The sequence below is a fragment of the Lissotriton helveticus genome, chromosome 11 (assembly GCF_964261635.1).
Source record: "Lissotriton helveticus chromosome 11, aLisHel1.1, whole genome shotgun sequence".
Classification (NCBI taxonomy): domain Eukaryota; kingdom Metazoa; phylum Chordata; class Amphibia; order Caudata; family Salamandridae; genus Lissotriton; species Lissotriton helveticus.
This window is the reverse complement of record NC_136072.1, coordinates 19,814,338-19,838,715: the sequence shown is the minus strand read 5'-3', so window position 1 is coordinate 19,838,715 and position 24,378 is coordinate 19,814,338. Positions and strand designations below refer to the sequence as shown.

The following is a 24,378-nucleotide window of genomic DNA, read 5'->3' as shown; positions in this document are numbered from 1 at the left end:
CTCCACTCAGCCTGGTCTTCCCGGCATGCACGGCTCCACTCAGCCTGGTCTTGCCGGCATGCACGGCTCCACTCAGCCTGGTCTTGCCGGCATGCACGGCTCCACTCAGCCTGGTCTTGCCGGCATGCACGGCTCCACTCAGCCTGGTCTTGCCGGCATGCACGGCTTCACTCAGCCTGGTCTTGCCGGCATGCACGGCTTCACTCAGCCTGGTCTTGCCGGCATGCACGGCTTCACTCAGCCTGGTCTTGCCGGCATGCACGGCTTCACTCAGCCTGGTCTTGCCGGCATGCACGGCTTCACTCAGCCTGGTCTTCCCGGCATGCACGGCTCCCCTCAGCCTGGTCTTGCCGGCATGCACGGCTCCCCTCAGCCTGGTCTTGCCGGCATGCACGGCTCCCCTCAGCCTGGTCTTGTCGGCATGCACGGCTCCCCTCAGCCTGGTCTTCCCGGCATGCACGGCTCCACTCAGCCTGGTCTTGCCGGCATGCACGGCTCCACTCAGCCTGGTCTTGCCGGCATGCACGGCTCCACTCAGCCTGGTCTTGCCGGCATGCACGGCTCCACTCAGCCTGGTCTTGCCGGCATGCACGGCTCCACTCAGCCTGGTCTTGCCGGCATGCACGGCTCCACTCAGCCTGGTCTTGCCGGCATGCACGGCTCCACTCAGCCTGGTCTTGCCGGCATGCACGGCTCCACTCAGCCTGGTCTTGCCGGCATGCACGGCTCCACTCAGCCTGGTCTTGCCGGCATGCACGGCTCCACTCAGCCTGGTCTTGCCGGCATGCACGGCTCCACTCAGCCTGGTCTTGCCGGCATGCACGGCTCCACTCAGCCTGGTCTTGCCGGCATGCACGGCTCCACTCAGCCTGGTCTTCCCGGCATGCACGGCTCCACTCAGCCTGGTCTTCCCGGCATGCACGGCTCCACTCAGCCTGGTCTTGCCGGCATGCACGGCTCCACTCAGCCTGGTCTTGCCGGCATGCACAGCTCCACTCAGCCTGGTCTTGCCGGCATGCACGGCTCCACTCAGCCTGGTCTTGCCGGCATGCACGGCTTCACTCAGCCTGGTCTTGCCGGCATGCACGGCTTCACTCAGCCTGGTCTTCCCGGCATGCACGGCTCCCCTCATCCTTGTCTGCCGGCATGCACGACTTCACTCAGCCTTGTCTTGCCGGCGTGCACGGCTCCACTCAGCCTGGTCTTCCCGGCATGCACGGCTCTACTCAGCCTGGTCTTGCCGGCATGCACGACTTAACTCAGCCTGGTCTTGCCGGCATGCACGACTTCACTCAGCCTGGTCTTGCCGGCATGCACGGCTCCACTCAGCCTGGTCTTGCCGGCATCCACGGCTCCACTCAGCCTGGTCTTGCCGGCATGCACGGCTCCCCTCAGCCTGGTCTTGCCGGCATGCGTGGCTCCCCTCAGCCTGGTCTTGCCGGCATGCACGGCTTCACTCAGCCTGGTCTTGCCGGCATGCGCGGCTCCCCTCAGCCTGGTCTTGCCGGCATGCGCGGCTCCACTCAGCCTGGTCTTGCCGGCATGCACGACTTCACTCAGCCTTGTCTTGCCGGCGTGCACGGCTCCACTCAGCCTGGTCTTCCCGGCATGCACGGCTCTACTCAGCCTGGTCTTGCCGGCATGCACGACTTAACTCAGCCTGGTCTTGCCGGCATGCACGACTTCACTCAGCCTGGTCTTGCCGGCATGCACGGCTCCACTCAGCCTGGTCTTGCCGGCATCCACGGCTCCACTCAGCCTGGTCTTGCCGGCATGCACGGCTCCCCTCAGCCTGGTCTTGCCGGCATGCGTGGCTCCCCTCAGCCTGGTCTTGCCGGCATGCACGGCTTCACTCAGCCTGGTCTTGCCGGCATGCGCGGCTCCCCTCAGCCTGGTCTTGCCGGCATGCGCGGCTCCACTCAGCCTGGTCTTGCCGGCATGCACGGCTCCACTCAGGCATGTCTTGCCGGCATGCACGGCTCCACTCAGCCTTGTTCGCCGCCATGCACCGCTTACCACTCCCTTGTTTTGCACACATGCACAAGTTGGAATTCGAGATTCTGCATATGCATCCTTGAACTGTACAGCCAAGAAAACAAACCACCCCAAATGAATAGGCATGGAATAACTGAAGAGTTCTGTCACATATCTGTGGACAGGTTTGGATGACTTTGATACAGTCCAGTCAATGCTGTCTCCAAATATTTATACAATCTGACTGCGTCTTTACACCTCAGAAATACACCCTGAAACAGGATAATTAAAATGTCTCTCACAACTGATCTCTAAGCCTCTATCTTTTGCCAACCATGACATCTCAGGACCACAACTGTACACAAAATCTCAGATTGAAGAGCCCAGTGTAGTGACCAGCTAAGGAGACGACCTCATATGAAATACCATAACGGGGTCTGCATAGCTCTTCAAAGCTCCTGGCATGCTGAACACCACAGGGGTGCAGATCTGTCCACATCACCGGAGTATGCTCATTACAAATGACCCCCTCTTCCCAAACTCCTCACATCCAGCACTTCCACGCACCGGCCAATTGTGCGCACGTCCCTTGGTGTGAAATCTCATGCAAGGAGCCAACGTTGATAGCCACACCTGTCGGGGCTACAGGTTATAAACAGGAATTACTTTATCACAGTGGGTCCTACCAAAGACCCATAATTTGTTCTGGTATCCAGATGCCCTCACTCCTGCAACAGATGTGCTATGCTTTTAGTCCTTTCCCAAGCGGTTTGACACTGTCGTACTCTTTAACCTCTTGAGCGCTCATGACGAGGTCAGCTCGTCATGAGCCACGGCGCTCCGGTGCTCATGACGAGCTGAGCTCGTCATGACCGCCCCCGTTACTTGGAACGCTCGTACGCTGGGCTGATTCCCCTGCTGTGCTGAACGTTCCATTGGAACGGGCGCGGTCATGACAGGCTCAGCTCGTCTTGAGCACAGGAGCGCCGAGGCTCATGACGAGCTGACCTCGTCATGAGCATGGGGGCGCTGTACGTGCCCCCCGCCCCCCAGCACAGCGGGGAAATCCCGCAAGCGGCGAAGGGGTTAAATAGTCGGGACTACGGTTCCTAAAATGCAGCTTGATGGCTGCACAGTGAAACAGGGAGCGGCAGCTTCAAAGCCGCTCTGTTTTTCACTTGAATGCTCTGCCTCTAGGGTAGTAGGACTTCGCGGCTGCCCCGGGGGTAGCACGTTCAATTTAATAGGGGGCACTCTCCTTGTTAGCTCAGGGTGCACCTTTCATAAGGTGCGCCTGGCGCTAACCAAGAAAATTTGCTTCGTTGTCCTCTGGGACTATCTTATCTATCGAGTATTTATTAACCTGATCAGTCGTTTGTGATCGATACTGTTCGACAAGACACATGATGTTGATTCACTCTATGTAGATGTCATGTCTGCTATTCTGCTAGTTGGGCCAGGGTCCGAGGACAGTTAGTTTTTATGTTGGTTCACTGACATTTTTAGGTTTCATCATCGAATAGAATTGGGTAACAGAGCCTTTACATTGTTTTGCATAGGACACCCTCCGTTTTGCCTTTGGTTGGCGCATTTCCAGGTCGAGACTGCGGGAGAGCCCAAGTTAACTGCAATAGACCTATTGTGGGCTTACCAAGAACTTCAGAGATTGTAAGTCCCGCCCACTGCTTACCCATTGGTTAGCTCTGTTACTCATTTTCTTGCATCTTATTCGATAATGTTCCTTGTCCATCTCGTGTTTCCCCTCCCCTGGAGCATAGCTTCCAAAGGAAATAGTACCCCGTCTTGCAAATGCCTACAAAATGACGTGACGCCAACAGCAGGAGTCATTGCTCATTTTTATTTTTATTTGCTTTTTTTTTTGTTCATGCAAAACAACGTAGTACAAAAGCATTGTCAAAGCCTGTGGGATGCAACTGCAAGACATAATGGCTTTTCCAATGCTTGTTTTGAAGTGTAATGGCAGCGAGGGATGATTAAAGCCGCACTCACCCTTTAATCACTATATGTCTTTAGAATTATACGTACACGGGTGCCCACCTCTGAGGTCCACTGCCACAAGACCCAATACAATAATGAATACGCAGTGCAAAGAGATACAAAAGGGGGTGGTGATGGACGGAGCATCAGAACCAATCAAACACTCACACCCAGTCAAAAGATCTGGGTTTGATCCATCACCGTTCTTTAGCCCACTCTGCCACCCCAGTTCAGACATGGCTATATGCAAATCAGTCTGACCCTGTGCCTCATGGGAACAGTCCAGCCCGAACTGCCAAGCCATGCCTTCCCTGGACCGGAAACAAGCTTCCGAGGACCGGTTTCTGGCATTTCAGCCGTCTTCAGCCCGGCTTGCTTGAATCCAGTGGCAAAGTCAGCAAGGGACTCAACGTCTGAGCATACCCTGCCAACTTATGGCGAACAAAGTGGTACAAAAGGGGGTGGTGATGGACGGAGCATCTGAATCAATCAAACACTCACACCCAGTCAAAAGATCTGGGTTTAATCCATCACCGTTCTTCAGTCCATCAGATGGTAAAAAATGATATGTGTTACATCATTTGTTTTCTTACTTTATAGTTATGCAAATAGACGGTGTCCTGATGAAGGCAGCAGTGCCGAAAAGCACGTAGTCTTTATTCTGCCGCTTGCCATCATCGATTTATCGTTTGTTGTTTCTATTTATGTAGAAAGTGTTTCATGGATTTGATCCAAATTGTATACACATATAATGAATGCGAATATGTACAAAATGTAAATATTATGCACTTATTTATACAGATATAAATTAAAAGAAAACTAATGACAAAAATTATAATCATAAAATAAAACATTTTTATATTCGATGTGTCTTTTGCACCTAGATTTAATCCCCGATTTGTCGAAGAAAAAGTATTTGTTTGCTATATCTTTTTTACAAATTCAGACGCGCCAACCATTGCAGTGAACCATACCATTCCCATGCCCAATTTGTGGGCGTATCACCAAGCAGGCCCGGGCACGCCCTGGCCTTGTGTCCGCAGCCCCCCCCCCCCCCCATTTCCGCTTTGTGTGTCCATGACGTGCTTCAAGCGCATCCTTCCTTCTGCTGCCGGCACGCACCGAGGCGAAGGTAGGATATGAGTCTCGTCTTTATCACCAGGCTCGTTTTTACCTCGGCTTTGAATCCAGTGGCAAAGTGAGCAAGGGACTCACGTCTGAGCGGTGATGGAATAAACCCAGATCTGTTGACTGGGTGTGAGTGTTTGATTGGTTCAGATGCTCCGTCCATCACCCCCCCCCTTTTGTACCGCTTTGGCCACCATAAGTGTGGCAGGGTATGCTCAGACGTGAGTCCCTTGCTCACTTTGCCACTGGATTCAAGCAAGCCGGGCTGAAGACGGCTGTAATGCCAGAAACCGGTCCTCGGAACAGGGTCAGACTGATTTGCATATGGCCATGTCTGAACTGGGGTGGCAGAGTGGGCTAAAGAACGGTGATGGATCAAACCCAGATCTTTTGACTGGGTGTGAGTGTTTGATTGGTTCAGATGCTCCGTCCATCACCACCCCCTTTTGTACCGCAGTGCAAAGAGAGGCACACCACAAAATAGCATAAAATATGCACAATTGACGAAACTTGTGAAGGGCCAAACAAACACAACAATCGGATCGTGTTTCCAACAGCGAGGCGAAGATGGCTTAAATTTTGGTATATTTTGGTGAACGCTCCGAGTTTTGTTCAAAGAATCAGCCACTTTTCTTGTGTGATATAGTAGTACTTCTAATAGACTGTGGATCATTGATATAATAAACACAAAGAGTTGTGGCTCCTGTTTTAAGAAGAGTGAAGTGTTATTCGAGATTTGAGTTCAGATGCCAAATTTTGGACTGAGAAGCAAGGTGTTCGTGATTTAGCCCTGAGGAAGCCCGTTTGGGTGAAACGCGTTGGCTGAGGCTGTGTGTATCAGAGAATTTTGTTACCAATAAAGAAGAATTCAACACATTGAAGACCCTGAAAGTTTTGCTAATTGTGCATATTATATGCTATTTTGTTGTGTGCCTCTCTTTGCACTGTGTATTCATCTTTGTTTTGAAGTGTCCCACATTTTCCTTTTCCTGGGTTTTGCTGCAGTTTCCTCGTCGGTGCTCCCAAGATGCTTTGTCGTCCCTCCCCCCTCTCCATAATTGTGTTACAGCTACTGTGGTTGTTAGTGTAACATTTCCTCTGTGTTGCTCAGTGCTTCCTTCTCTGCTATGTTAGGAATGGGTTTATAGTCTTTTTTGAGATATTTTAGAATTCATAGGATATTCATTTTAGGTCTTGTTGATGTTTGTCTTGAAGTAACTGTTTGGGTGTCCAGGGTGTGTTCTGGGAAGTGGTTACTTGTGTGAACACTCACTAGATGTGTATGCTTGATGCACTATACCTTCAGCCTGGTGGCCACCACCACTGTACCATCATGTGAATGCTGGTTTTGTGGAAGTTGCAAAGAGCTTGTCAATTAAGCTCACGTTCTAGGATTCTTTAAATGAATGAATGAATGAATGAATGAAAAAAGACCAATATAGTGCAAACCAGCTGCTCCACAAGGAGGGTCTCGGCTCTGGGTAAGAGTAAGACCCGGTTACGAGAGTGGAGAGGAGGCATTGGGTTCCTCTAAATAGGTGGCTCTTTAAAAGACTCGTAACGCCTTAACTGCGGCGGTTTTTCCACGACGGTGCGGCCGTTCTAAAGGGTGGGCGGGGCTGTGTCGGCCGTTGGCCGACGGCAGCACTAGGGAGGTAGTGCTCCCGTCAGACGACGGCAGCACGGAACGGGTTAAAGGAGCTCTTGGGTGTAGCACTTCTAATGTGGTCCAGTAGTTGATTCCAGAGCATCGGGCCAAGACAGAAAAGGTCCGCCCGCCTACTCTGCTTTTCATGATCTTACGAATAACAGAGCAAGTTCTGGTTGGCTGAGAGTAGGGATCTCTACAAGGAAAGCATCCTTTGATCTTGTCACATATATATCCAGGACATTTCTATTGCATAGCCCTAAATGGTATTGTCCGGGCCTTGAAATCTATTCTCTGTTTGATGGGGAGCCAGTGGAGGCTTTTTAAACCCTCCCGGATAGATTATTTTGAGAATGGTCAGAACTAATCTTGCTGCCGCATTATGGGCTCCTTGTAGTCTGTTGAACCAGGCTTGAGGAGAGCCCAGGAGCAGCACATTGGCATAGTCAAGTCGTGACGTGATTAATGCGTGAACAATGGTTTGTCTGGTGTGTCTTGACAATAAATTTGAGAATCTTTCACAGGGTTTTCAGGAGGAAGAAACCAACTCCAGCAGTGACATTAACACAAGGCTTGCAAGAGAGGGCATTGTCTGTTTGCATTTACAGAAGCTGCAAGAAGATACCAAGGAAGGCTTGAACCTGAAATAAAAGTCTGTAAATTGGCTTTTAGCATGATGGTATTGTTTAGTTTTTGTGGGATCCCATATGTAATCTGTCATGTACCTTTATATGCAAACTGCAGCACCCTAGTTCCAACACACCTGCAGTGGAATCTTGGCAAAAGACTTTCGAGAGTTTGCAATCACAAGAATCCCCCACCTAAAGTTCCATCAAAGACCGTAGTCTTGGAGGAGTCAGGCAGTGCTAAATTTGTATATTAAAAAAGAAATTCCAATGGCCCTTGTCAAGAGGCCACTTCAGTTCACACTGCCCATTGGCCGTGCCCGAACCACCACAACTACTAACCCTCACACTCCAAATGTGGCAATTCAGACTGTTCCCTGCACTCAAAACTATAAGTATGGCTTAAGTGATGGGTCATTTTTAATGTATACTGAATTAATAAACTGTTGTTTTACTCATCTCTAAATTAGACAAATAGCGCCACCATGTGGCAAAGTGTCAAAAGTGCTGATGTTGACAATTTAGTGCTGGTGCTCAGCACTGGAAACCACTGGTTCAAATTAAACACTGGGGTCCAGGTAATTGACCTGTGGCATTGTGCTCCAGAAACAGCTAGGTAGCAGAGTGAAGAAAGACTCACTTGTCACTAAGAGCTAGCAGCTGTGGTACCGGACAAGAAGGCATATTGTCTTGTCACACTGATGTTCGAGTACCCTGGTAACACTGCACAAGGAGTAGGTTATCAACAGACGAGGTCCAGGCTTGAGCCAATCACCCTACCCCAAACATATTTGCCACTCCGCTTTTTAGGGTCCTTACTTATCAAGCCGGCCTGTTAAACAAATGTGGGCTTCTGTTCCACTCTCAAAAGTACTCTGCAATTATCATGACCCTTCTAACGGTGAGATCCCCATTATTGGGAAGTTTCATGAATGCTCTTTGAAAGCTTGGAGGAATGCTCCTGTTGTCTACAGAAGATATAAAGGTAGGGGGGCCTTATTACAAATTCCTGTCTGCAAACAAGCAAACGGACTAGAAGCAAAGTATCCTATTCAAGATGGCCGCCTGCTTCCATACTCCAGGGTTCAGCCCATACTTCTAGAAATGTGGAGGCCATGAGAAACTTTGTAGAGTATCGGAAGAACCTGGAACTGTTCCTTTGGTGACCAATAGACAATGAGGATACATTAGTACAGGCATTCTTGGCTTGCATATTCCAGTCAGTCAGTAATGACCCGCAGTATCTACGCCACCTTGGGTGATAAAGTAACGCACAAATTCTCCTTGCCGTGGATGTGACAATCCACATATGGACATGACCCTGGGAGTTCTGTTATTGTGCCTTTTTTGTTTGTAATTCTTGAGCTGCATAATTGGTATGGAGCTCTAGTGCATGATGGGTTTATCCTGGTTTCCTGGAGCATGCCCTTGCATTGTGCAATTATCCGCAACATCGAACCAGCGGCAAGGCTCATAAGAGAATTAAGTGCGTAAAATCTACTGGGATTTTTTGGCTGCAAGAAAGTATTTTCTCTAAAATTCATCAATTGCAGCTAAGTGAGGAATATTTCAATTTTCTGGTTGGGCTGCTGCAATCATTGCATCAACTGGAGTCTAAATGATCAATTAGTTAAACGAAGCGCAGCGCGCGGCAGCGGCTATTTAGCTGTCATATGCCTGCTTGATAACTAATAAAACGACTATATGGCCATTTTGTTTAACTTGCGCTGCACGATTAATCTGACTTGAAAACAAACTGATCATGCAAATTATGCGCATCTTCATTTTTTTATGGAGCTGGGATGTCACAAGCATAATTCATAACTTATGAGCCCCTGGGTGTTTGCAAATGTGGTCATTAACCCGATGTGTCTTTAGTCTAGCGGAAAACAAACCATCTGCAGCCTGCTCTCCCCGTGAAGCTGAGGCGAAGGAGCTGCCGCTGGTGATGTCAAGCCGCCTCTTAGCTGCTGCTTGGCTCTTTGCCGCTTCAAGGTGCTAAGTCAACCAAATTGTAGTCTTCTTAGAAACCCAAGTGTTCGTAGATGCAGCCTGCATCGAAGTATCTTATCGTCCCAATTTTATTTAGCACTTAATGCTGGTCTTTCCTCTGCTCTCAGGTGTCCCAGAATTTGCTGCTGGGTGGTCAGAGAGCCAAGGCTGTGTCCCCAGATAGACCTCATGTGATCAAGGGAGAAAAACTAGATTTAGAATTTGAGTCAATTGTGTCACGCCAGTAGACCTTCTTTCTCGCCTCGTGAGATAACTTGTGATGGTGCCTTTAAGAACGACCTGAACGATGTCAGGTAAAGATCACAAAGTAACGCAACCAGAGTGCTGACGCCATCCAGGAGGAGCCTGAAGGTGAATGCCTCTTCTCTGAAGGATGGAACAAGAACCTTCTTGTGTTGGTATTTTCTTCTATTTTTCTTTATACCGTATCGCAAAATACTTCTCAATCGATGTGTGTTTTTCCATGGCTAACCTGAAGTTGTTAATAAATTCCATGACAACTGTTCCTCCGTGTTACAAGTAAATCTTTGCCAAAAAATGCCTAGTTGATTCAAGTGATTCATTCCCCTGATATGACGTTGACACTTCTTCCTCCATTTGCTCATAGAATTGCAACATGGTTTACAATTATAATGAGCGATACCCTCAGGGAGTGAACCTGACCTTTTCCAACGTGCTGATGCGATATGAAGGGAACTACACTTGCATCGTGACCTTCGACGACAACGGGCGAAAATTCAACCTCACCCGAACGAGTACCATGAAGGTGATCGGTAAGAAACCCTACTTTGGTCATGCTCGCACAAATGCCTGTTTTGGAGAATGTTCTGTAGACCATTGTGGTGGTTGTGTGGGATGTCTCCAGCTGCAGATTTTTGTAAGTAAATGAATGCCCAAGATTTTCCAATTTCTGATGTGGGCTAAAGGACGGCTGTTTACTGTCTTTCAAGTATCTTCCATTCATTATAAATGTGTCTTTAGTGCAAGAGAGTCTAGAATTGAACTGTTGCACTCTTTTATTCTTGCATAGAATGCATTTCATGAGGCATAGAGTCTTAATTTGTACGATGAGCAGACGTGGGAGGTGGTGCACAGAGTACGGGTAAGGCTGTATGTTTTGAGGAACTGCTGCGAGTTCACTTGATGTGGTCTGGAAAATGAGTTGTCTGTGCATTGGATTAGTAGATAGTTTATTTTGGTAAGACCTACAGGCTATTTCTATTGAGGGGCTTCTTACCTGCGATCCATCACGCCATGCTACTGATTCAGTGTAAGATGAACTTGTGGAAGCAAATGATGGCTTGCCGTGTTTTGCGTTGTTCCACTTGTGACCAAGATATGCCCATTCTGAAGACAATCTTGGTGATGGGACAGAGTCTTGTTTGAGATCAGGAGGGGGTGAAGTAGTTTCAGAACCTGTTGCTGGTAACTGGTAACAGGAGCACTGCCGGATGATGGTTGTGTGCCATTCTTGAAGCCTAGATTTGAAGCCGCGGGATAGCAAACACTTCCAGCTATAGAGCTCAGGGTGACTGGCTTCATTGATGTGTGAAGGCACAAATGGAATGAAGCAGATTGAGTTTGTTGAAAAAAGTAAACAAGATGTTTGGATGTGGAAGAAACCAATGCACTGTAAGTGCTGGAGGGAGAGAGGTTGGCGTGAATTACCGAATTACGTTGATGCCCCTCATGGACAGTGGAGAGACCCAGGTTTGTATGCTTCGGTAGGGTTTTGATTTGTTTTGTTTGTGTATTTCATGGGCATTCAGTCATGTGGGCTTCACATGAAGTGCCTTCCTTTTCCTGATTAATTTATACACCCTTTATTGAATTGGTGTATATCTAGAACAGAAGAAATGTTTTGCATCAATATCTAAAGGTAGACTGCAGATCTTTCATAGTCTCTCCCAGCTCATGCAAACATGGAATAGCACAGGTGACTGGGTAGAAGTTAATAAGTCCACCAACATATGGATGTCCCTATTTGGACAACCCGGAAGTAATTGTGTCTCTGCTAGGTCAGAGTAGGAGGAGTAGTGCTCTCTGCTTGCTGGGTTCTGCTGATGCGGGGAGATGGAACAGAACAAATCGGTCAAGAGTCCCAACCCCAGACTGAAGAAGGATCTACCAGCTTCTTGAAGGCTGGTACCTTCGATGTGTGATCGGTAACCAGACAGAGTAGTCGACCTTCTGTCTGGTAGTCGACCTTCTGTCTTGTTCTTGCTTAGATTTGTTGGCCACTTATCCGTCTTTCAGTGGCAATCCTTGGAAGACAGTGGGAAGTGTCTTTAGGTGGGAAGAATTGATGAGTCCAGTGCACTGCTGTACTACTAGAGTATGTGTCCTGTATGATTGATTCAGGAAGGTGTCATTGGAGGAGTAGGTATTAGTAACTGGAGTTTAATAAGGAATTTATCAGGACTGTTGTGTAGCACCATGCTTGTACACCGGCGCCTTAAGAGTGTTCTGAGACCCAAAATGCATTTGGAGAGAGGCGGAACCGGATATTCCTGCCTAAGAGATACAGTTCCTTTCCTCTGCTAGTATAATCAGTCACTTTTTATTTCTCTCGATAAGGATTTTGCAGTGTTTACAAACCTTCGCCTTCAAATTCATGTCGGGAATAGCTTTATTGGACAAAAACGTCGATGCAGACAAATGCATCCCAACTTTACCCGTCAAGTACTTATCATACAGTCTCTTCTGATTGATTAGTAACACATCAGTCTTCCCGCCATTAGTAGAGGAGTGCGGGTTCTGCCTTTTCGAAGGAGTGCAAATAGAAGTCGTTTTCTAGAGTCATGAAATTCAAGGCAGACAAGTAGCCTATGAGACAGGAAATCTATGGTGCTCTGATACAAGTCACATACACCATTATTCATCGACTTATCGCCACATTTCTTCTCTTTATACCTTAGTGCGAAATTAAGTTCTTGGGAGCCTCAACTCTGGATGTGACACAAAAATCCAATGTCCATGAGTTCAAGTTTTGAGACTAATATTAAAAAAAGTGGAAATATTGTTTGAGCTTACAGCGAATCGCTGAGAACGGATAGGCAACTACTGGGGCGTTTGTATTGCCCTATTTAGCAGAAATGGATTAACCGAACATATTGTATCGGGATCCACGTTTCTGAGTTCCCAAATAACTCTTTGAACGCATAGCAAGCTGCTCACCATGTACAAACTCAAACTTTGTCATAGAGATTGATCAGAATGCTGCCTGATAGATCTTTAATTAGGTTACAAAAGAGTATAAAATCCGGACTGTACGGCAGCAGTCGGATCTCCAAGTCCCGGCTCTAAGCGAAGAGCACCTGTCACCAGGAATGGAGACCGAGCGCTCTACGAGGTATTACTCGCCTTCAAAAGAAAGGATTGTGAAGCTGGTGGTCAACATGGGATGGAGAATCCTACTGAGTAGTTGCCATTACCTTGTTCACACAGTGTTTAAGAAGGGCTACAAAAAGGTCCCGTACACTTGATTAAATCTAGTCAAGCTTTCATAGAAGTCAGGGTTTCTTATATTTTAACGTGTGGGACCAAAGACCGGTTGCATGAATGGAGGAGCCAAGACGTATTGGTAGACCCATCAGAAGTTGCTTTCTTTCTAAACGCCCCAAAGATGTCATTTGTTGAGCACATACGGGTCATTTTAAGACTGTGCCGATTGTGAACCCTGCAGAACCCTTGACCCACACATTTTTGTGTGATTTTTATCGCTTGCTACTAATAAATTCCATGGCAACCGCCTGTTTTCAAGTTTCGGCCTAAAAGTCCCTGCAGCGGTTAACCTAGAGACCAGTTGCAGCTGTAACTGGTCACCCTCCGAGATCACTCCTTCCGCCTTGTCCACCTCCTTCCCCCACGCTCCCAAGGCTTTGGAACTTTGACTGTGGAGCCAGTTCCTCTTAACTTTCAACTGTGTTGATTGGGAGACAAAGTTCAGGTTTTGTGTTTTTTTTATTTTATTTTCATGAATGTTTTGACATGCTCTATGCTTCCTGGGTCAAACCCACTGACCTGCCCTCCTACCCACCCCACTTTCTTTGCTCCCAGGTCTTATTAGGAGCTAGAATAAATACCAGAGCTCTTATATCTCACTGGATACATTGATGTAGTCTAATTGACTGGTTGGAAGGCATTCCGTGGGATAATATAATCAAAAATGATCCCTTTGGGATCTTTTTGAAGCATACAACACAATCACACTGCATTCATAAATCTTTCACCAGCACTAATTAGTAATATAAGAAAGTCCTATACTTTTATTTTATTTACTGTATATCAAAAACGATGCTCATTTAAAAAAAATAGATATTTTCTCAAAGCACAATCTAAAAAACACGTATTAAAAACATTTAATTTCACAAACAAGGGAGAACTTAAAAATATTTTTTCTAAGTCACCAAAACAACAACCTGCTGCACATTGAGGACACTTTAGATACAGAAAAATAAGTGCTAGTGTATCACATTCGATGTATACATGATATATCTTTCCTTTTGTCCAAGCCAGATGTTATTTCATATAATCTAGCCAAACCAGCTCTATTCAGACCAGGTCTTGTTAAGGTATTCTTTGAGACACAGAAGCGATGCGTTTCGGTGGTATCTAATGGTTCTCCACCTTCTTCAGGCTAACAAGTACTTTAAACAAATCTCCCCAATTATTGATCCTTTAATTAGTGAGTCGAAGGAGGATATATATCTCTCCTTATCACTGAACCAGTTATCTTATTGGGTAAACCGCAAAGTGGACACTCGTTATTGGGGCCAAACTGACCTCCCGGGACTGATTCGTCTCCTGGCCTGCTCCCGTGGGATAAAACAACCTAAGAAATAATGGTTTATTGAAATTGTTTAGCACTTGTGCTATTGGACTATTTTAAATTATATAACCCTACTGTGTAAGCACTCTAAAACTGTTTGGGGGTCATAGGTCTGCCCCAAACGGTACGCAGATCTTCTGTTTGTTATGCCGTTATAGTATTTGCTGCTGTAAGTAAAGACCTTTACTCTTGTGAAGAGGTAGAGATGAGTGGACCGTACCTTATATTATATGTTAATATTTCCCTGGTATTGAACTGTCATCTCCCCTAGAGAAATGCTTGTCTGCTCGGCCGTTCTACCCGTTGGAGAGTCTAGACCAAGTCATGAAGATTGGTCATCTCTGGAGCAGAGCGATGGTACCCAAGGTGTTCTGACCTCAGTGGTCAATGATGGGTACTCATTATTGAGGCCAGCGGCCAGTGACTGCTCGACCCCAACCTTGAGGAAAAGCCAGACATCCGCGTGGTTTTGAAACTGGATATTGTGTTTTTTGAAGTTATAATTGGATTTATTTGTAGGAAAACCCCTAACTCCACAGTTGTTTTTTTTGTCTTCATGTGAACCATTTTTCCTCTTAAGATATTTGAGGACTGAGGGCCATATGTATCAGCATTCCGTTTAGCGATTCCTAAATAGCGATTTTTAAGGAATCGCTATTTAGAAATCGCAAAATGGTATGTATGTAGGAATTGGCTATTTAGCGATTCCTTAAAATTCCTTAATTGCGATTAGCAAATTGCTAATCGCAATTAAGGAATAATTTCCCATTCATTGCTATGGGCCAGGAGGCCCATAGGAATGAATGTGAAATGATTCTCAATTTGCGATTTGCAATTTGCTAATCGAAAATTGAGAATAATTTCAAGGGTGCAGGGGTGTTTCAAGAACACCCTGCTGCACCCCTGAAAATGACATGTGTGCGCATATGGCGCACATACATGCCCTAAGGGCATGTATGAGCGTCACATGGCACCTTTGGTTTTAAAAAAAAAAAAGCTTTTTTTAAAGAATTTGCAACTTACCACTAACTAGAAGTTGGTGGTAATTTGCGATTCCTTAGGGCATTTTGGAATTTATTTTTTCCTTGATACATTGCTTTTAAGGAATCGCAAAATTTGCAATTCCTTAAATGCAATCGCAAAATAAGGAATGGCAAATTTTGCGATTCTTTATTTTGCACCCAAATTGTTTAATACATACCATTTTGCGAAAATGGGTTCGCAAACGCCGAAATTCGCAGAATTTCGGCGTTTGCGAACCCATTTGGCCTTCATACATATGGCCCTTTGTCTTTAAAGAAACATCAAACATTCCCTATTACCTTAATCTGCTTGAAAAGCCTTCATCTGCAGAGGTGGCATTGCTGTCTTCCCCTTGAAATTCTGTGGTTCAAAAACCTAAAACTAGAGGCGTTTTAAGGCATGGGCAGAGTTGTCTGTGGCCCAGGGCACCAGTCTTTCAAGCCCCCCACCCATAGATCCAGCTCTGTTCTGCAGACAGTCTTTCCCTGATGACCTTTAATAATTCTTAAACAGGTTGTTTTAAAAAGTTTTACTTTAATTGATTTTTTAATGTGGGTGATGTGAGAGTCTATTGCAGACAATTTGGAGAGCAAGGTTATGCTTATGTTTCGAAGAACATCCATGAAATGTTTCTTTTAGATCAAAACAGGACCTCACGTATGAGGAATGGGGGACATGTCACAGAGATTATTATAGCCTTATAGCCCGCCGTAGAGGGCTATACCGGCTATTAAAGGCCCTCTCCAGCGTTAAAGGCCCTGAGCCGAAGGCGAGGGCCTTTAACAAGGGAGAGGGACTTTAATAGCGGTATAGCCCATCTACGAAGGGCTATAAGGCTATTAGAACATTCTGTCACTAGAGGACAGAATGTTCTAACAAAAAAAACAAAGCCTTATGGGAGCGTGAGGGGATTGGAATCCCCTCGGGTTCCCTGAAGCCTTTGTTCACAGCCAGAGCTGTGAACAAACATTGGAATGTTGGAGCTCCGGGCTTCTACCAGCCATTATAAGCCCGGAGCACGCCATTGTTTTCAATGGAGCTCCCAACGTTCCAATGTTCTAATTACAGTTATGTTAGTGAGCTGCTGCTGTATACCAATATTGAAATCACACTATCCTGGAATATTAGATGTAAACTCATTTAGAATTTGGGCCAATATGCCTATGCACTGTCGGAGACACGGCAGAGGAGGGCTTGAAACAGTTGAAATTCGATCATATATTCAGAGATGTCCTGAACAGGGGCCCTGTAAGAAAACAGGCCTTTTTGCAGATTCCCCCACACTTTTTGCCCCCATTTGGACTTCTACATGCTGATTCTCGACTCACTGCGCACTGAAGCCTGCTAACCAAGCTCCAGGGTCACAGCTCTTTCCCTAAATCTTATATGTGTCAATTGGCAATCCCAATTGACAAGGACTTTGCCCCCCCCACCCCCATTAAGTCCCTAGTATATAGTACCCGGGCATAGATGGTAAAGTGGTCGCCAAGGCTGCAGCACACTTTTGTGCTGCCCTGAGAAACCCAAACAAACTACTGACAGCAGGCCTTCCATTGCAGACTGTAAGAACAGTGCAAACTGCCCCATGTCGACTTTAACCTCACCAGGTGTGTTAAAGTCCAGTTAGTGTATTAAGAGTGAGATCATGTAAGTGCAAGCTTATATGTCTCTATAATGGACTTCAACATTTAAGTACACTATGTGAAAGGCGGTCCATAGGATAACATGGGGTTGCACACAGACACTCTCAGGGTTACTAGTTCCATTATGGAACTGCCGAAATATGTCATGTTTGGTATAAAACAACACTGCCTTCTCAGCCTTGACACAGTTCTCACGTCGAGGGTGATGTGGCAGGCACCCAGGTGTAGACCTTGAATGGTGCCCACCTGGTTGCACCAGCTGTGCTCTGCTTTGGCTGGGAAGCCCACACTTTCCCGCTCCTGCTGCCACCAAGACAGGATTCTTGCTAGGCAGTGTGATCACTCGAAGGCGTCGGGAACAAAGACTTGGGCAGGAAGGAGGTCACACAACCCTCCTCCCATGCAGGCCAGTGAAGTGGCACATCAAGGCAGTGAGCTTCAAAGGCTTCACCGCCTCTGATATGCTCCAGGGCTGACTCCCAGTGCAGAAAACACCCCTCCCCCTACCCCAAGCATATTGGTCGGGGACAAATGGGAAATTAGCTATGCAAGGTTGTGTACAGCCCCAGAAGACTAGCCGAACCGCCAGGATGAGCACCCGCTGCCTGTACGCTACACTTAGTTTTCTGCCATGTTTACGTGTGGTAGAATAGAGGGTTCTGAGTAGAAAAGTTGACCCACCCCACTGGATGCATTCACCTCCGGGGCAGATTAGCTGAAGGATTTAGATGCCCATTGGTGTCTAGTCTTCACGCCCCTAAATCTAGGATTTAAGAGACCCCCCCCCTGACACTAGTACCTCATATCTGATCGACCTGCCTCGAAGAAGGACCATAAAGGAACCCATGTCCATGATTGCAGGAATTTGCCCACCAGCCAAAGCTAAGGAGAGATACACTGTCCCTGTGGCCAAATTTTTGGAACTGTGGGACCGAACGCGACCTTGTCTCAAACTTCACATCCCCTGATTTGGGGACCCCGGTGGAAGCCCATGTTGCCCTCAGACTCCCCTGGACTAGTGGCACTGTTCCCCTGCACACAGCAGGTAAAACCCCATCCAGGATCTTAAGAATCTCTGGCCAGCAGGACAGCCGACGGATGGATGAAATCCAGATGGACCAGTGCATTGTGGGAGTTGTAGTCCTGCCTTTTCTGACGTTTCAGGCTCCCCTGACCATTGTGAAGTGCCCATACCTTTTTGCTGAGCTCACTGATGCCGCTGCTTGTTTTTTAATAATCTTGAACAAAAGAGGGATGGAGAGGGAATAGTGGATTCTGTCTCCCCTAGCAACTATCATAAACAAAAAGGAATCCACTAGGTGGACGGCGGTTGTTACCACAATGGTGGGGAGCAACCAGTGTTGTTAAAATACCCCTCACACACCAACAGGCCCCTTGGTGTCATGCTTCATCCATTAAGGTCCAGGAACCTTAATAATTTTTAGGGTTCCTGGACCTTCACTTTTGTTCCTTATTACCCTTCTGTGTGTTTGCACAGTATGGACACAACAATCTGTGTCATCGTGTTTTACATGACTTTTCTGTTTACAGGTATCCTGAACCGCCAACTGGGCGCAACGGACCGTACATCCAACATAGATAGGTACATTATTCACCATATCTATTTTTGTAGAGCACACTTTTAAAATCTACACACATGTGAGTAAGGTGGGGATAAGTAGTGCATATTCCCGTCCTGAAGAAGGAGTTCCATAACTCCGAAACATGTCGACGCACTAACTTGGTTGGGTTACCCTAATTAGTAAACCACAACCACTCTAGCACTCTTTTTAACAATACCAGCCGGAGACTCAATAAAAAAAATTTCAGCACTCACGTGCCAGGTATTTTTTAATCCCTCACTTTCACCTCACCACTCACATTTTGGTACCCTCACACACACCAAACACATAGTTCACTCATAAAGTGCTCCTGCGTAGTCGTGAAGTCGTAGCACGCCGCATTCCGTAGAGGTTTGCGAAGACCCCGATGATGAAGCATGACACCAAGGGGCCTGTTGGTGTGTGAGGGGTATTTTAACAACACTGGTTGCTCCCCACCATTGTGGTAACAACCGCTGCTTGTTTTTTGCCAGTCCAGCAACTGACTCGACACTGCCTCAAGAGGGAACACTATGCAACAAGCACCTGTCACCAGAAACTGTGTCTCCTGTTTGTGTTTGCATTTTGTTTTTGCAGCATTGTGTAAGCGGTAAAATCAGCACCAACCGCAGCTCCCATTCAGCACCAGCGATAGCCCGAGCAGCTTTGCACTCGGAGAGACCCCTGGCTAGGTAAAATTGTACTGACTGTCGTGGCCTGGCCCTAGGATCCGCACAACCTTAACCCTGCAAGGGTTCCATGTGACTCGACCTCAAACTGGCTGATTTTCACTAGTGGTTTTTCCCTTTGACCACAATGTTATGTGTTCTATGCAATATTTTGCACTGATTTACTATTGCTTCTAAAGTCTATAACTCCGGTTTTATGTATGCTATTCTGTTCATATTGGTGTCTAAAATAAGATAGAAATACACTTTATTTTTATAAACTGGTGTCGGATTTGTATTGAGTCTTCTCAATTACTTATCATCCACGTTGGCACTCTGAAATGCGTAACACATGTTCCATCTTTGGGGTATTGTGATGATATTTCATGGTAAGGACTAACTCCCTCACCAAATCATATTCCACTTTCCCAAAGGCCCCCAAAATGCGTCTTGCCCTGGGTCCCCAAATCCTTAAGATATCTCTGAAATAAATCAGATGAGATTCAATTTAGGAAAGACCTTTTTTGTAATGTTTGTATGTATAAAAACAAAATGTGATTTGGATGAAAATACGATCTTATGTATCACTTATTGTTAAGCCTGGGCGGTGAACTCTGCTCCGCTCATGGAGTTTGTGGAGCTTCCCGCACTCCGCGGAGTTACCAAAAACTCCGCTTAGCGGAGCGGAGTTTCTTTTCTCGCTCGCGTTCACCAATGGCAAGTTTGGCGAGCGCGAGTGAGGAAAATCAACCTCCCAGCAAGATTTTTCCTCGTTCGCGATTGTCAACATCGAGTTGGCGAGCACAAGCGTGAAAAATAACCATCCCTGTGAGATTTCTCAACGCGGTGTGGTCAGGTTTCTCATTGCGAGTGGTCGCTTATGCTGACGAATTGTGAGTGGTCGCGTATTCTCGCGACCACTCGCGATGACAAACTGCTTGTTCGGGTTGAGAAAGCTGCTGCTCCAGTAAAAATCTACTCGAGCGGCAGAAAAGAGAAAGAAGGGATCGCTTGCACTGTGCAAGGTGCCGTTCGCAAAGATTGCACAGTGCGGACAAGCATCCGCACTGTGCAATCACCGCGAACATCATTTTTCTATGGAACTCCGCTGCTTGCGGAGCTCCGCGTAGTGCGACAGAGGGTTTTTTTGCACTTTGCGTAGCTCCGCGTAGTGCAACTCCACGAACCCCGCCCAGGGTTACTTATTGTGCCTAAACTTCTATGACTTATAGAATTGTGTTAAATAACTACTTTAGGATTTATGACTATGTTGGTTTCTATTTTCTTTTATATAAATGTTTCATGTGACCTCTCCAAGGTTCTTGTTTTAGAGACTGCTTTTGTGCAATGACAGCGCATGAGTTCATTTTTCTTTTATTTGTTTTACTCGGTTTCATAGCCTGAATACTTGCTGAATTATTGTATGACTTTATCAATGCCTAAAGTGTTCTGCAGTGTGTTCGAGTTGTTGGCAACTACTAACACATAATGGTATATTTTTCTATGTATATGGGCCATAGTTTGTGCCTGTGGTGTTTGCCATATGGTTCTTCTTACATATATATGTGTAAAAGGTTTTGAAGCACTGGACCGCCTTGGGGCTTTCCATGTCCCACCTCACTGGGGATACCCAGTGTTTTTCTTTTTTATTATTTCTGTCTTAAAGTATTTTAGTGCTTTTCTTGTACTCATCAGCCTTTCCATGAAAGTGCAGGGTGACTTGTCCATCCTTGATGTTAATGACTTGGGGACCCCTGGGTTTCTACAAAGCTCTGCATCGCCTCGGTGATGGCTGCCTAGGCAATGAACAGACCTGAATATGATGCAGGCCAACAGCCTGGGAGGTAAAAGCATGTATGTTACTGCAGTGACCAAGCTTCCAAGAAACCCAGGGCCAATCTCTTCCAGGGTGACTGCGGTCTAGGCCTTCGGTTCATAGGGTCACTCGCTGATTATGAGGGATTGGTAAGTAGAGTGCCCAATAAGGTCAATAATTCATTCATTCTTTCACCCTGTGCTTTGAAGCTGCAGAGAGTCAATGTGGTAATTCCTGTACCGTTGTTAGGGTGCCCTTCGAGCTTTGTTGCGACGCCTTGTTTACTGTGTCCCGTTCACCTTGGTAGGTTCACCAGCCAACGCGAGGCCACCAACCATCATCCAGTCCCCTGACAAGGTCGGCTACTCGTTCGAAGCAGGTAAGCCAGACCGTTGCATGATGGGAAGTAAGGTTCGCAAGAACTGGGTGGACATGGAGTTTGCAGGGCCAGGTGGGTGGGGCGATTTGGAGGCGTGGCAGTGTTTCTCCTTTTAAGAGCCTTAACCATCCAGTCCTATTGTTCCCTGGCCCCTGTTCTAATCCATGGCTATTTATTATGCAGAATTTTAAAATATACACTGCAGGAAGAGTTGACATGTAGCTGCAAAACTAAATCCCTCTAACATGTCTAACTGGAGTAGGGGATGACCCCAAACAGAGCAGGGCTCGTCTTAGAGAAGTGATTTACAATGCCGCACATTCAATTGTCTACATTTGGGATTTTCCTGCTGTAAACTTTATTTTCCACATATGTTGAGCTGCCAGGGTCCTTAAGATATTGTCTATGGTCTTTATTTTTTCAAGCTTTTACTTTCAAGTTTGTATCTTTGAGTTTATATTTTCACACGGTGGAATGTTTTTATGGTTGTAGTGATGTGAGTGGGTGTATATAGCAATGTCTGTTTTAATCTGTGCAAATAAAATTTGTTAGGGGGCACTTTGAGGTTCATCAAACTCCATGAACCCTGAGATAAAGTTGTCAATTCAGCAAGGCCTATCCTGGGTACTGTGTAAACTATACCATAGTAACCTACCTGTACCTGTTTACATGATAACATGGGTTGGTAAAAGGTTGCGTGTCAGAACTGGGCCTGTTTTGTTTGGACTTCTTAGATACCTGGTTTTGAAGGCGATACTGATTTTAATGCACATTTCTCTCTTTGATTGCTAGGGGATGTGGCCACCCTTCCTTGCCAGGTCCGTTTCCCCTTTGTGAAGGACTCTGGCACGTATGTCTGGTGGACCATTGATGGGCGGAACGTAGGGGAACTGGTCGATGCCCGGATTAATACCACGAGCAGGTAAGTAGCCTCTGAACCAAGGTCTCCGCGGTTCAACCGTGTGGGAGAGAGCACTTGATTTGAAACACTGGTGTGTATGTTCCTCACAACGATGCAGACCTCTTCCATGACATAGTTCATCATGGTAGCCGCTCTACACCAGCAAACATGTTGATAACTGGGCTTGTCCTATCCTTCTACCTTTGAGTAGATAAATCTGCCTTGTGCTTGTGTAAGTTTCATACGTTAAAATTGCATTAAGTGGGGGTTAGTTTTTATTCTGACCCACTCAGACAAGGTTAGGAACAAGATTGGATGGTGTATTCGGTATGTTAGAAAACCTTCTACGTCTTTCAATGATAATTTGTTTCGGCCCATATTTATTAGCCCTGTAGATTCATGGTGGTCTTCATCAGGAGGTTCAGGTTATCGCCTGTACTCCATGATGAAATAGCATTTACCTTAGTTTGTTACCAATACTTGGGTGGTGGTAATTCTACTGGTCTTTATTTCCCTCTCTTTCCTCCTTGTAGTTGTGCAAACAGTGACTGAAGCCAAGAGTGAATAAAGCAGTCTTGAGTCAGTACAGCCTTCCCCCTTGCAGTTACTTCATGTGCTTCAATTATACTTGTTTCAAGAGCTCTTTCCATATAATGGGTGATGAGACTGAGCAGGGGAGGGATTGCAAAATGTTCCCTTATTGAGAGTGGAAATTTGATATCCGGGGAAGCAGTGCCCAGTAGAGTCTCACTCCCCGAAAGCGAGGGGTTGTACGATTGATTGTTATTAAAAAGGACACAACGAAGTCAACAATTAATGCATTTGAAAACAAGACCGGAAAACAGAAGAAAGGGAACCTGGCTAAGAGGCTTTAAGTTGGGAGAGGTTTGGGCCAGGTAAGGAAGGAAGCTAAGACAAGGCAAGTGGAAGCCACAAAGATTGTGTGAAAAGGAGAAGACCGCACTCTGCAGGAGGACAAGCACAGTAATGAATTGTGATGGTACCAGGGCAAGTGGAATCTGGGTGGAACGGCGGCAGATGGAAGGGTGGACAGCAGGGGGTATTCTGGACGACTGCATTGTAAAAAAAAAAAAAGCAGACCTACATAGGTTAACTTTAGGAAGACTTATGAAGGAGGCATTTGAGGCATTTGAGGTGGAGGCATATGGGACATAGGGTGGAGGCGTATGAACAAATCAAATATGCCTCAAGTGTGGAAGTGATATGAAATGTTGAATGATGCCACAAGAGAAGGCACGTCTATTCCGAACACAAACAATTCCAGCAATCATTTTCAGATTGCCACAGAAACTTTGCCGCTGATGCAAAGAAGAAAAGAGCAAAAGTAAAATCAGATGACACAAAATGTTCAGTTTGATTCTGATGACAATATATCGTTGAGGTTGCAGATTGAGATTCTAGAACCCTAAGTTCTAGAAGCGTAGTTTTGGCACTTTGTATGTTAAAGACAATATGGCGGCGTTTGTGGAAAGTGGTCTGAGAGGTACTTGGACTTCACAAAATAGAAATAGCCAGGAAAGAGCTTCACCCCAAGCTCATAGGAGCCTGCGAGTTGTACCTAAGAGAATCTCGTCCTAGCCCGGCAAAGTGTGAAGGTAGTTTGTCAGTGGTTCTTATGATCTTGGGCGATCATTTTGGCCAATATGCTGAACGTAGATCTGTATCTCCTTGAGGTCCCATCTCTAGTATCTTGGCTGTGGGAGTGGATAGTTGTGCATGATGTTACTCTTTTGCCTAAATCTGCCTCTTTATTCATTAGTTTCCTCTCCCTTTGACTGGTGGTGGTGGTGGTAGGGGGCGAGTGGGGTTGGGGATGTACTTTGTTGACCTACAATGCACATCCTTTCGCTGTCACTCCAGATTCCACAGCTTTCTCATGAGTTTACTTCATTGGTATGGGACAGGTAGGAACAATAAGGAAATTAGAACTCTGATCCCTGTGTGAGGTGAGCCTTTCTCAACGGGCCCCTTCTCTTCCAGGATTCCTCCAGCGCCAGGCCTTGTGCAAGGTACTGAGCGTTTGCCATTCTTCAGGGTGCAGTGCGAGCAGATATAGGCTTGACCAAGCTGGGAGATACGGTAACACCTTTTGGAAAAAGCTTGTTCCG

At 46.3% G+C, this 24,378-nt stretch overlaps 1 protein-coding gene across 2 annotated transcripts in view; it reads left to right on the top strand.

The window, feature by feature from the left end:
• The window catches only part of IL1RAP (interleukin 1 receptor accessory protein), a 367,373-nt gene that overhangs the window by 291,023 nt on the left and 51,972 nt on the right, over positions 1–24,378 (top strand). For both annotated transcript variants that reach the window (XM_078665407.1, XM_078665406.1), the window contains exons 5-7: positions 9,995–10,160; positions 21,277–21,348; positions 22,141–22,270. In XM_078665407.1, the coding sequence (XP_078521533.1) occupies positions 9,995–10,160; positions 21,277–21,348; positions 22,141–22,270 (368 nt within the window). The remainder of the gene's footprint in view (positions 1–9,994; positions 10,161–21,276; positions 21,349–22,140; positions 22,271–24,378) is intronic.